General features: G+C 45.7%; 1 protein-coding gene across 2 annotated transcripts; it reads left to right on the forward strand.

Moving 5' to 3' along the window:
- rcc2 (regulator of chromosome condensation 2) lies at positions 1-9752 on the forward strand. Of its 2 annotated transcripts, none has more exons than XM_049017260.1 (13): positions 1-160; positions 2111-2319; positions 3481-3574; positions 5228-5371; positions 5719-5850; positions 6285-6373; positions 6854-6968; positions 7062-7228; positions 7707-7887; positions 8255-8360; positions 8489-8561; positions 9198-9275; positions 9394-9752. In XM_049017260.1, exons 2-13 carry the CDS (start codon positions 2116-2118, stop codon positions 9496-9498), a joined length of 1488 nt encoding a protein of 495 aa, XP_048873217.1. In that variant the 5' UTR covers positions 1-160; positions 2111-2115; the 3' UTR covers positions 9499-9752. The 2 variants fall into 2 exon arrangements, with proteins under 2 accessions (XP_048873217.1, XP_048873216.1); XM_049017259.1 differs by lacking the exon at positions 1-160 and adding an exon at positions 296-653.
- Positions 9753-12751: the final 2999 nt, after the last annotated feature.

Consider the following 12751-nt stretch of genomic DNA (forward strand, 5'->3'; position numbering starts at 1 on the left):
TGTCACTATGTCACATCTCAACTCATATTTACATTTTAACAAAAAGACAGACAGCGAGGGGAGGGGGAGGGCTCGCGCGTACAGACCTTCCTGCCTTTTCTGTCGGAGGCGTCGGCGACTCGGCTCTCTGCGCTCGCGGCGGTTGTCTAGCGCTTCTCAGGTAAAGAAACGGGCACTTTTCGAATGTTTTGGGGGGTGAAGTTTCAGCGGGACTTTGGGAAATGTGTGAATTGCCGGGGAAAGTTTTTTTTTTTTTTTGGTAGTGGTGGTGGGGGGAGCAGCTTGGTTGTAAAAGCCGGGGGAGCTGGCTGGGGCTTTATGCGCGTGCCGGGTACTTCCCGGTGCCTACAGCCGACTGTAATTTAATGAATGTACGGCTGCGCTCACGTGGTTTGACCGGAGCGAGACTGCAGATTCTTTTGTTCAAAATCAATCAAAAAAAAACGAGGAAGACGGACAGATAGGAGGGAAAAAGAGCATCGAAACCAGGAAATCCCTGCGTCGGGGAGCCTTCTCAGACAGCTGGAACAAAGATCGGCGGCGCCGTAAAGTTTTTTTTCCTTTCTTTTGATTTTTTTCCCCTTTCTTCAACTTTCGATAGCTAGCTAGAGAGGAAAAGGAAAACTTTTCAATATTTATTTGTTTCACCCGAGGTTTGTAGCCACTACCGTTTCTCTTGATTAACTGTACCTAGCTGTTTAGCCTTTCTAGCTACGCGCATTTTACGCCACTTTTCTAACTTAAAAAAACCCCGAGCGTGTAAAGCTCCTATCCGGTTATTTGCGTTTATCGTCCGGATTTTGCCCGCTCGCAAGCGGGTTTTTTTTAAAGACTAATTCATTCTTGTTTTGTGTAAATTCATACATCCCCCATTTGATGCTTCCATTTGGGTACAACGAAAAGACAACAAAGGGACGCAGATAGTTGATCCATATTTGAAAGCGTTGTTTTTTTTTTGATAGCCAGATGTTTCTCAGTTAATCCCGCATATTTCTCCCATAATACGTCTTAATCTGAACTTTTGAAATGTGTTTTACGCGCATAACATTATGGAAAGCGTCTGTTTGGCGTCGCTTTGACTTAATTTAGGGTTATTTTTTCTGCTAATGCTTTGGGTAGCCCGCTAGCTGGCCATAGCCGCTGAAGACCATTTCTTTTTCCGTCCTGCTAATTAGCCGCACGGCTAGCAGAACTAGCTACACAGGGCGCTTTTGTTCCGGGTTTTTTTTCCGGAGCCCAGGCGGCTTATTTGCCGACTGGATGGCTAACGCGGTTAAATGCGTTTCCTTTTACCGTGTATTTTGACTCTCATTCCGACTATGTAGTAATACTTCCACCTCCCCGGATCCTGCAGATCCAGCCGTTACCCGGCTATATTTTTTTGTGTGTGTGTGTGGGATTCAGGCGAAGCGCAGCTCGTAATGTTATTAATGGGCCGGTCGGCACGTCGTCGACGGTGTCGCCAAACAGGACGCGTGTAAATCAACGAGCTCTTCCTATCGCCGGAGCTTGTATATAAACCTTATTAATGGGCTATGGGTGTTTTAGAGATTTGGATAAACGCTTCGGGATTGCATCCCCCCCCCCCCGGTTCGGTACAGTTTTTGGTCTGTCGAGCTGATGCTGATGCTGTGACCGAGCTGTAGCAGCGCCCCTCTCCCGATCCTCATGGAGACCCAGCGGACCGTCGCCGCTGCAAGATGGGGACCCGTGTGTGCAGTGGCGGGGCAAACTGGAGCGTTGCTCGCCCTCATTCACGCGAGGCGCCGGGCAATGAATATGTTCTTGCTGTATAAAGTGTATAAATAAACAGCAATATGTGATAGTCATTCCAGGTATTCAGATATTAAGTTAATTCTTTTAACAGATTCCCCCAGGAGTTACATTTTTATGTCGATGTTTATATAGTTAAGTCAATATGAGTGCATTTCTTTGTAGGAAGGAGTCCCCAGAACTCAACATTAATTGCTATGCATGTGGGTGGCAAGTTGTAGGGGAAGAGAAACCTCTCCAGATAACTGATCAATAATTGGTTGACGTGCTACATATATGATATTGGTTGATTAGCTACTGAATATGTCGCACTCCCCCCCTTTTTAAAAAAAATCAGCAAGAATGCCACGTAAGAAGGTGACTGATGTGTCAGGGAACGGTGGAGTGAAGAGGAAGAGAGGAGGCGGAAGGAAGAAAGACAAGGACTTCAGCAGCGACGACGAGTTCTATGACTTTGAGCAGGAGAACACAAAGAAGGCAGGGAAACCTGCCCCCAAGTGCGGACTGCAGCCCGTCACCGTGGCTGACGACGTCAAAGAGAAGATCGTAAGAGTCCCGCTCAGTCAGAGCAGTAGCTTTACATGATGGCCGACACTTCCGTTTTCTTCTGCTCCACTTGTGGTTTAGGGTAAAGTGTTGGCGACTGATTGAGCACACAGCTGTTTTTTAGAGTAACTAATAAGGCAACAGCACCCCCCCCCCCACACATGAGTTTGTACACCGAGTATTTTGCATGTTTTACCCTGTTTTGCTTTCAATTCAATTAAGTATAGGATCCTGTATTCCATCTGGGAATTGTGGCCAGCTCAATTACACACTCAACATAAATGAAAGCACCCCCGTCCCTTGGCTGGGACTCGGTGATTAAATCCCATACAATGGGCGTCCTGCTGTGTGGGTGGGGGTTGGGGGGGGTGGCCAGATGGAATCGTGACGACCTGTCTGATGATGATTTTTTTTTTCCTTTTTTCTTTCTTTTTCGCTCGCATTGCTTTCTTGTTTTGTGTCACTTGGCCTTTGCTGGCTCAGTCCGTCCCGGCAGGCGTGCTCTTGGTGCGCCAGCCTTGTGCGCCTTCCTGGTGCCTTCTAGGTAACGGGGTTATAGTGAAATGGGCTTCATTGCATTTGCAGGACACTCCTTAGTACATTTGCAGCCTTTATGTTTGTCACACGGGTTCTGTGGTATAGGCACCTACAGTTGGGGCATTTTAACGAACAGGAAAACACGCTTTTTATCCTTGTATGCAATGACTTGTCTCTCTGTCTCCCCCTCAAATGTCTTTGTGTCTTAGAAAAATAATAATGAGGACAGGTTATAACATGTTGTAAGAGTAAGTGTATCATGCAGGAGAAGTGAGCTCATGGCCATGCCATTCGCATGTGCTGCATCAAGGTGTTTTATTTCTAAGATCAAATGCAATGTCGTGATCTTGTTACAGCGGCTCAGTTTTGGAGAGTGGAATTTGTAATGTTTGCCTGGCATTCCACAGAACTGAGTCACTGTACAATAAGTGATTAGAGATTTTTTTTTTCCCCTTCTTGGCCAAATCTTAAAATTCCTCGCTCTTTGTTCTCATTTCATTCCTCTAATATAAAGCATGTCAGGAATCTTCCCTGATAGACGCTCGCAGGATTCCAGCAGAACAACAGTTGCAGAAACGCTCTCGTCGCTGTCCACTTTAACCTCTTGCTGTTCTCTCACAATAGAAACTGGAAGGGTCCAAGGTTGAAGGTCAGCTACTGGTTTTTGGAGCAACCAATTGGGACTTGATTGGACGTAAAGAAGTACCAAAGCAGCAAGGTATGTATAGGTGGTAACAGGGTGGGAAATGTCTGGTTCAGATGGTGAGTGAGATGAATCTGTAATGAAAGCCATCTCCCCCTTCAAGCAGTATGTGTGACACTGTATAATATTAGATTTTATATTAGAATTGTGTAATGGAGGGAATCTCGGCAGCAGCCTAGGGTCTAATGAATGTGTTTCAGAGTTTTGCTTAACTGCCTTCTTATTCCGGATAGCTAACAGGTAGAAATATTGGAGCATCTGCAAGAGCAAAAAAAAAGTTTTGTCACGTAAGCCCATCTGTCTGTTAGAGCATGCTCTGTCATGTCTGGAAGACCACCTCAGGGATAAGCTAGGAGCAGAGACCAGTACTTATGGTTTGTTACAGTGGCATAAGTCGTCATTTCTTAATAAGGGGGTGTCCAGCGTCATAAAGGCTGAAGTGCTGCTGGAAGTCTCAGCCATCACTGAAAATGACAGTGCTCCACATAATGCCGGTTGTTAAGATCCATTAGAGTAACCTGCTTGTAATTAGTGCCCCCCGTAAGCTTCTGCTGTGTGGGCTGGGGGCTCCGTCACTGTGTGGAGGTCATGTCTGCACTGTGAGGTTCTGGCTTCAGCTGACCTTGATGTTTTAGAAAACATTGTGACTTTTGGCCGACAGCGAAGCCTGGGACACACCGAGCTGATTTTTGGCTGCCGGTGAGTGGGCGGCTGCCTTCCAGGCTGGTGTGTGCGGCACGATCGCACGCTCTGTCCTCATTAGCTGTGTTCTGGCCGTTTTTAGCATGTTCAATCGGCATCAGACCTAGTCGGTAAGCCAAACTCTCTCATTGGCAGTTAGCTTTAGAGGTGCATGTCATATTGGTTAATATATTTATATCGGCCGATATTCAATGAAATTCAATTAATCAGGATATCGCCATTGGTCCAGTGTGTCCATCTTGGCTGAATTTGCTGGTTGATATTTAAACTTTTTGGCTTTTTGACAACGATGCAAACGATACAAATTGATCTGAGATTATACTCTTTGTATTCATGTGTATTTAAGTTCCCATGGTAATATATATATTTTTAAGTGATATTTTAAAAACACTTGAATTTAGGTTCTAATCTACATCTATTAATTGTAATTGTAATGAAAGTGCATCAGATCGTCTTGGGGCCCACAGTTTTCAAGCCCAGTCAGTGAACTTGTTTTCCTCCAGGCCTCTGGTAGAAGGAGCCGTATTTGAGTCTTTCATTTATGGAATTGGATTCCCGCCATAAGTGCTGATAATTATCTTTGAGAGTTAAATTAATCGTTTGATGTCGCTATCAGGCATGGTGGCAGCAGACGTTGTTTTATATGTGTTCATGTTGGTGCAAATGCGGGGGGGGGGGTGTGCACGCTAGGGGCAGAATGGTTCCTCCGCTGGAATATCGAGGCACACGCCTCAGCAGGGGGTCCAGCCCGAGTGTAGTGGGGATATTGGCTCGCATCCTCATTCGGGGAGTTGTGAGGAGCCCACACATCTGCACTCACTGGCAGTGCCGTTTGGGAGGCACACGCACACGTCTGCTTGTGGGTTTAGGAGGAAACCGTGACCATGGGTCTGATGGCCGCTTCTAAAAATGTCAGGCGCATCCCATCACGTAGCACGTTTGTGAAGACGTACGTTTGTGTTGCAGTGGCGTACCGGAACCTGGGACAGAACCTGTGGGGGCCACACCGCTATGGCTGTCTGAGCAGTGTGCAAGTGAGCTTCGTAGTGTCCGGGCCCTGCGCTGCCCACAGCCTGCTCATCACCACCGAGGGAAAGCTCTGGAGCTGGGGTAGGTAACACTGCTTCACTCCATGACTGCTATTGGTCAGTCTCTGTGCACTGGACTGTCAGCCAGTGACTGGTTTTAACCCAGTTCTCGTTTTGGCTTAATTTCTATTGGGTTTCAAAGTCATTGGTAGGTGTAACCTGATCTGCATGAATATGAGGCAGCAGGATTGAGGTCCTCTGGGTGCCCTCAGAATGCCCTTAAACCACAGGATGGGTATGACACTCATCCAGCTCTTAGAAGATGTTCTATGATTGTGCGAGGAGGTGCTTTGCATTCATTATCCTGGTGGATGGCTGTATTGAGCTCCAGAATGAAACTCTGACTGCATGCGACGTCTCCCCCTTTAGGTCGCAATGAGAAAGGGCAGCTGGGCCATGGAGACACCAAGCGCATAGAAGCTCCCAAGCTGGTGGAGGCCCTGGGTGAGGAGGTGATTGTGGCAGCAGCTTGTGGGCGTAACCATACCTTGGCACTGACAGGTCAGTAAACCTCCCAACAATGTGTTCAGTGACTAGACCTAAATGGGGTGTTTCTCAATAGGCGTGTTTGACCGTACTTCTGTTCTCGTGTACCTGTTTTACATCAACCTTCCATTGTCGAAGACCAGTTCCAATACTAATGAACAGAAGTTTAGAGGATGATTTAAAAACTCCTGGATGTTCTTGCCCTGCTTGAAATATCAAGGGTACATCAGTTGCATCCTCGCCAAACAAGACCAATTCCATGATTCATTACTCCCCAAGTTAATTCTTGGAAGGCAAGTTTGCAAGACTGGTCTTCCCAAGACCACAAGTACGATCTTTGTGATCTTGGTATTGAGAAACACTCATGGTTCAGGGATGGCAATGTCAGACTGGCCCTAGGAATCCTGGAACCTCTGACCTCAAGCTGCATGGTAACCTCTCCCTCACAGAGAATGGTGCCGTCTACTCATTTGGAGAGAATAAGTTGGGCCAACTGGGTCATGGCAACCAGACTGATGCTGTTCCTACCCCTGCCACAGTAAGCTTCGCCTCATTAGCCAGGGTGCACTGCACACACAAATGTGTGGGGATTAGAGTATCTAGAGTTGTCTGTCAGCTGTTTAAGCTTCTCGAATATGAAATGGCACAAAAATTTTGACAAACTTGGGTTCTGCCTCAGTTAAAAAACAAGAATTCCTATAGGCAATATTGCGTAACGGATCATGTTACATTATTCTAAATGTGCAGAATAATCAATGTGCATCATTACCAGGAATAACATCTTGGTTTAGCTCGAGGATCATTTCAAACCCCCGATCTGGTTTTCACTGATAATTGGTCTCTGGTCTGAGTCTTTTTTTTTTAGCTCTTTCTTGTGTTTGAGGTCACACAGGCACTGAGTTTTTTTTTTTTTTTTTTTTTTTGGGGGAGGGGGGTCCCAGACATTACCTGTGCTGTTGCTGCTGTTCTTTGGAGGCAGAGTGTCACTTGCATGCACTCATTCTTCCCCCCCTTTCAGATCCAGTACAACGGGCAGCCGTTGGTGAAGGTGGCGTGTGGTGCCGAGTTCAGCATGGTCGTTGACTGCAAGGGCAACCTGTATTCCTTTGGCTGTCCAGAGTATGGCCAGCTTGGTGAGGACCTGGCCTTTAGCCTTTAAGAGGTCTTTGGCAGTGGTGGTGCTTGTGAATTTAAAATCTACCTTCTTTCTCCCCATCTTGCCACAGGACACAACTCGGATGGGAAGTTCATTGCCCGAGCTCAGCGCATCGAATTTGACTGCGAGCTGATCCCACGTCGTGTGGCCATCTTCATTGAGAAGACGAAGGACGGGCAGGTCATGCCAGTGCCAAATGTAGTGGTGAGGGATGTTGCCTGTGGCTGCAACCACACGGTGAGTCACTGTGACAGTGAGGTTGCAATCACCAAGAGTCACAGCTTATTAAGTCATTAGCGGCTCAGGTCTTACTGATCGGTGTCTGTTGCCAAACTGGAAATAACGGTTGCTGTGACGAGTTTTTTTTTAATCCATTAATGTAGGTGAGCTGGAAGGGCATTTTTTGTATGCAGCCCCGTCTGGTATGAAATAAATAAATCAGTCATTGGATTCTTTCTTTCAAATTGATTTTGCTTCCTGAGTAATTTTGTACTTGTTGACCTAAGGTGATGCTGGATGAATGTAGCATGAGTCTTGAGCAGCTTTATTACTAATGTGTAGTAGTGTGCAGTGTAATGTGTGGACACCAGTGACTGGTGTTGATTGACTAAAGGAACATTTTTCTTCTGTGAAGCATTCAGTAACTGAAGTAGGCCTGGACCGTCAGATGTTTCTGCAACTTAGGTTCAGTAATGACATTGCCCTGTGCTTGCAGCTGGTGCTGGACTCCCAGAAGCGGGTCTTCTCCTGGGGCTTCGGTGGGTATGGCCGCTTGGGCCACACAGAGCAGAAGGATGAAATGGTGCCCCGCTTGGTCAAGCTTTTTGACTTTCCGGGTCGCGGGGCGTCCCAGATCTACTGTGGCTACCAGTGCTCGTTCGCCGTCAGCGAGATGGGTGAGCTGTTGCCCAGGATGCATCTGAAATCAATTACAAATCAATATACAACTTGGTAATGAGGGGACATAGAGATGTCTATTAATGATCAGCATTCTTTGGGATGGAGTCCCATTAAGTCTGGCTCAGGTTCTACCCAAGTTGGCTCTTGAGTAGCTAACAATACTTAGGAATAAGGTTCACTCTTTGTGGCACCATAATTGGACTTGTCTTAAATCAATCAAGGACCACTGCTATTGTTACTCTGAAGCACTTTGATTTGGTGATGATACTCGTATATTTGATACCGACTAAAGTTGCTTCAGACTTGTTGGGAGGAAGATAACCCCTATTCTTACCATTTGTGCATGGTTGTCTGTTTTTGCAGGTGGCCTGTTTTTCTGGGGAGTGACTAATACCTCACGGGAGTCCACCATGTACCCCAAGGCGGTTCAGGACCTCTGCGGCTGGAAGATCCGGAGCCTGGCCTGCGGGTGGGTCTCCTGGGCCCCGGCCCGTGTGGTTCAGGAGCTGCGCGGTGCTGTGTGAGATCGGCGGCGAAGAATCGTGTTGAAGCTCTTTCGCACCGTGTCATGACAACGTTTTCCCCTTTTTCTTCCAGGAAAAGCAGTATTATCATTGCTGCTGATGAAAGCACCATCAGCTGGGGTCCGTCCCCGACCTTCGGCGAGCTGGTGAGTTGCACTGCAGGCCGCCGCCAACAAAGCGCTTGGCTCAGATACGCAGCAGTGTCTGCCTCCCACAGACCTCAAACCTCCATAATCCTAATCGACAATACCAGGCTGACTCGCTGCTTACACCCGAAGGTCCACCTGTATGTCTCATATAAAACTCCGGTTGAACACGTTTTGTCCTCCTTTTAACCATTTTACTTACTCGTTTTAAAAGAGAGTTTTGGTAAAGTGAAGCCAGAGGGTTTCAAGCATCTTATTTGGATTGTTTAAACAGTTTGTAAGGTTTTATGGTTATTCATTAAGCCTGAGTTGCTCACGTGGCAATAATTCAGCATATCTAACTGATGGCTGCCGCACATGCAGCCCAGGCCCCTGAGTCACATGGGGCTGCATTTGTATCCATCATGATTTCAGCTTGCTAAACATCTTTGCTTTGTACATAAGTGCAATGCTTTTATTTAAGGTCTGCTTAGAGGCTATTATGTTAAGGTTACAGAAATTATGTTTCAGAACACGTTACTTTCGTTTTGCGTCCATTCGACACTGTAAACACTTAAGTGGGCCAGTGTCAAGTGGACCACTTGACTCTGGATAGACTGCTGTCTTGTGTTATTGATGTTCTCTCGTATTTTTCAGGGCTATGGTGACAACAAGCCCAAGTCATCCACCACTGCGCAGGAGGTGAAGACCTTGGATGGGATTTATGTGGAGCAGGTAAGGACTCTGTAATTTCAGCCTCTTTATTTTAGCGCATTTAGATGGATGACGTGTGTATATTGTGTGCATGAGAAGTGCTCCAGGAAAAAGCTTCGTTGCTATGTTGCCTCTGCAGGTAGTGATGGGGTACTCTCACACGCTGGGCATCGCCAGGCAGGAGACGGAGGCGGAGCGGGAAAAGCTCAAGAAGCTGCCAGAGTACAACCCCCGCATGCTCTGATTGGCTGCCGGCCCTTAAACTCCCACCCACTCCCCTCCTCGCAGAGTATTCTCCATTACGGAATACTCTGTCTCACAGTATCACCAGTTTGTCACAGTAAGGGTTACGGGTGGGGGGCCCTATAGTGGTGAGACTCAGACATTTCATCGTGGAAAAAAATGTTTAAAAAAAAAAATTTAAAAAAAAAACATTCTCTCCTCAAATTGGACCATCTCCTGTGAAAGTGGGGCTGGCGAGACCGAGCACCCCCCCCCCCCCCCCCCCCCCCCCACAGACTGCTAGCCCCCTCCCCCCAGTATCCCCAGCCACACTCAGCACCTTCAGGTATTCTCGGTTACCAGACCCCTCCACGCTCTTACTTCTCTCCAGCTGGATGGAAACTCCCTCATGTTCAGTTGCTGAAGAATCCATTGAAAGGTTGTTTTTTTTTTTTTTGTTTTTTATTTCTTCCCCTCTCTGCCTGCCCTTGACCTTCCCCAAATATTGGCGTGTGAAAGGGATCCAGGTCTATTATCTTACAATGGGTGCTATGTTGTCTCGATGCAAATAATGGCAGGGCGGGGATCTCTAAGACGAACACTCCATATTTGTGCCTTTTTATGTGAAATATTTCAGGTTAAGCCTTTTTTTTGGTTGTATGTACAGGTTATTTTTACCTTACCAGTGTCTTCGCACACATCAGTTAAACAGTCAGGATGTGGGATAACTATGTTGTGCCATGTTGTTCTCATTGTCTTTGTCGATTTAAGCTATTCCATTTTTTCAGTGGTTTTTTAATCCCACCCGAACTGCTGGCTGATAAAATCAGAAAGCATGCAGACTTCAGAAGGACTGGTAAAGCGGGATGTTGCCCAGCGATGTGGATTTTGTTATGACATTTAAGACCAAAATGGATGGCAGCAAACCCTGATGTTTGGCTCTTGACACGCCGGTTTTAAGCTCCCTCAGTTTTCGTTGAGCTGTTTTGTGTTTTGGCAACGTGTGTCCGGTGAGGTCAATTGACCTTATTTGGATTTGAGAATTTTTTTTTCCACTGAATTTAATTAAATGTTAATTAAAGGTTTGTCAGTGTTGTTTCTTTGTTTGAGCTTTGAACCTAAAAATGACAGATGAAATACCACTACACATGTCTAGGTGGTTATTTAATGCAAACCACAATCCGAGGTGGGTGAATGGGCACTGGGTGAGGGGCACTAAGCCAGGTATTGACGGCAAACGATCACCTGCTCCAGTGTGTGGTTTAATGCGTCATTCTTCCTCACTTCTGACAGCAGTGTGTTGCGTTGGCGAGGAGCATAAGGTTTCTTGGTTAAATCTGAGGCTGATACTTCAGGGTTTTCAGTAATTACTCCAAGCCTAAATAAATCTGTCAAAATACCGGTGCCATGAAATTTAATACGCCTCATTTCGTTGATCTCCCCCCCCCCCCTCCCCCAAGAGGGAACGTGCAATCTTCACTGCCACCCCTATAAGATTTGCATGTAAAATAGGTTGCATTAGCAGTGGCATAAGCCGTATGAAAATGCAGTATTAACCCCTGCCACAAAAGCATTCAGACACTCACGATGATTTAAGGTAATACTAGGTCCCTCAAGGAAGGTGTTCCTCATATTTCGAAAAATTCTGTCTTTTCACCAACTTGCCTGATAAGTCACACACTGTTTCATAGCTTACGTAATGTATCTCTATTCCGTTTAACACATGCTAATTAAAATGTAACAATCATGCGGCCGCATTGTCTTCATGCACTAAATGTAACCGCTTTTGTGGATGATGCCGTTACATGTGCGGCGTCCTTGGGAATGTACTCTGTAGCTCAGCCATACTGGGTAGTTTCAGAGGCGTTTCCCATTATGATTCACCAGAATGCATGTTACTTTGGTACGCAAGGCTGATTAAAATATATTTGCTTGATTTGGAATTAGTTTGCTTTCGGTCGACGTGATTGATTGCTTTGGGAAATATGCACGTCAGAACAAACGCGTTTTGCAAATCAATAGCGGTGTTTGGGGAGAAGAAGCTTAGATTTCCAAATTCATATTTACATTTTCAAAATGATGTGACAAAGATGGCAATACATTTACTTTTAGTGTTTACTAATTATCTTTCCGTGGTATAAATAAACATGCAGGTAGTACGTGTAAATTCTGCATGAAACCGTGAAACTGCTAATTGGAGATTTATTCATGCTTCGTAAGCCCATAGAACAACTATGTTTGTAACATTATGTATATAATTTAGCACTTTGAAAAATCATTAAAGATCGACTTTTTCGGTTATTTATTTTGCCATTAGAGTGTGATTTTTTTTTTAGGTTTCAAAACAAGACTGGAAAAACAATAGGAGCAGAAACATGACAGCGGTGGTTGTGCAGGACGCAGATTTTGATGGAGAGCATGTCAGCGAGAACGAGCCACTGCGGCACACGGCAGCGAATGAAGCTGCACCGCCCCCTGGTGGCCACAGGCATGCGGCACATAATCACCGCAGCGTTCTCTGCGTTGAAATCATGATTAGCAAATGCAATGGATGTAATGTCACTCCGAAATCCGTCAGTCTTATCGGAGCAGTGATAAAAGCAATGGGGTGATCCTAAACAACTGTAATATAACACTAAATAATTAAGAACACAGCTGTATACCTGAAAATCTACGAAAATGTTCCTCAGGATGTTAGCTTTCAAGTCGGAGTGAGAAAGATTATTTACACAGAGATATAAGGAAATATTTGGGAGGGCTGGCGTGTATACACAAGCTCCCGTTGGCCGTGGATATTTTAATTAAAAATGAGCCGGTGGTGAGTAAGTGACAAGCGTTCAGTTACGAAAGTACGTTTGAGGGTTAAAACTGATTCTGCAAAATGTGTCATATGAAATTACGATCATATAATATGCAAAGCCCTGGTTCTATCGGGGGAGGGGGGAGTTAAGTTCAGTATGAGGATTACAGAGGATTTATGAGGATAAGATTTTGGGAAACAAAACCTACAAAGTATATCAAAGCGCAGAAATCCCCTAGACCATGAAGGTAAGAACCCTCACTTCCCTGGTCATTTTCTCTACCCAGTTCTTTTTGTAGTGCACATTCGTAGGGTAAGATTTCTTGTGTTAGATATACAGAAAAAAATATCTTTTGTGCATCCGTTATCTTTATCTTCACTGCCCCTCTTCTTCTCTCCCCTGGTTTTAGTTTAGATTATCCACAATCGAGACACCCGCTGATCTCTCCCGGTAGAGAGAGTGTATCTGCTGGGG

The sequence above is a fragment of the Brienomyrus brachyistius genome, chromosome 6 (genome assembly GCF_023856365.1).
Source record: "Brienomyrus brachyistius isolate T26 chromosome 6, BBRACH_0.4, whole genome shotgun sequence".
NCBI lineage: Eukaryota > Metazoa > Chordata > Actinopteri > Osteoglossiformes > Mormyridae > Brienomyrus > Brienomyrus brachyistius.

What these genes read in the sequence shown, in the direction of transcription:
- rcc2 (XM_049017260.1), top strand. Translation starts at nt 2,116, where the DNA reads ATGCCACGTAAGAAGGTGACTGATGTGTCAGGGAACGGTGGAGTGAAG. An exon ending in ATCCGGAGCCTGGCCTGCGG is followed by an intron (nt 8,361 to 8,488) that starts GTGGGTCTCCTG and finishes TTTTTCTTCCAG; the next exon opens with GAAAAGCAGTATTATCATTG. An exon ending in ATGGGATTTATGTGGAGCAG is followed by an intron (nt 9,276 to 9,393) that starts GTAAGGACTCTG and finishes TTGCCTCTGCAG; the next exon opens with GTAGTGATGGGGTACTCTCA.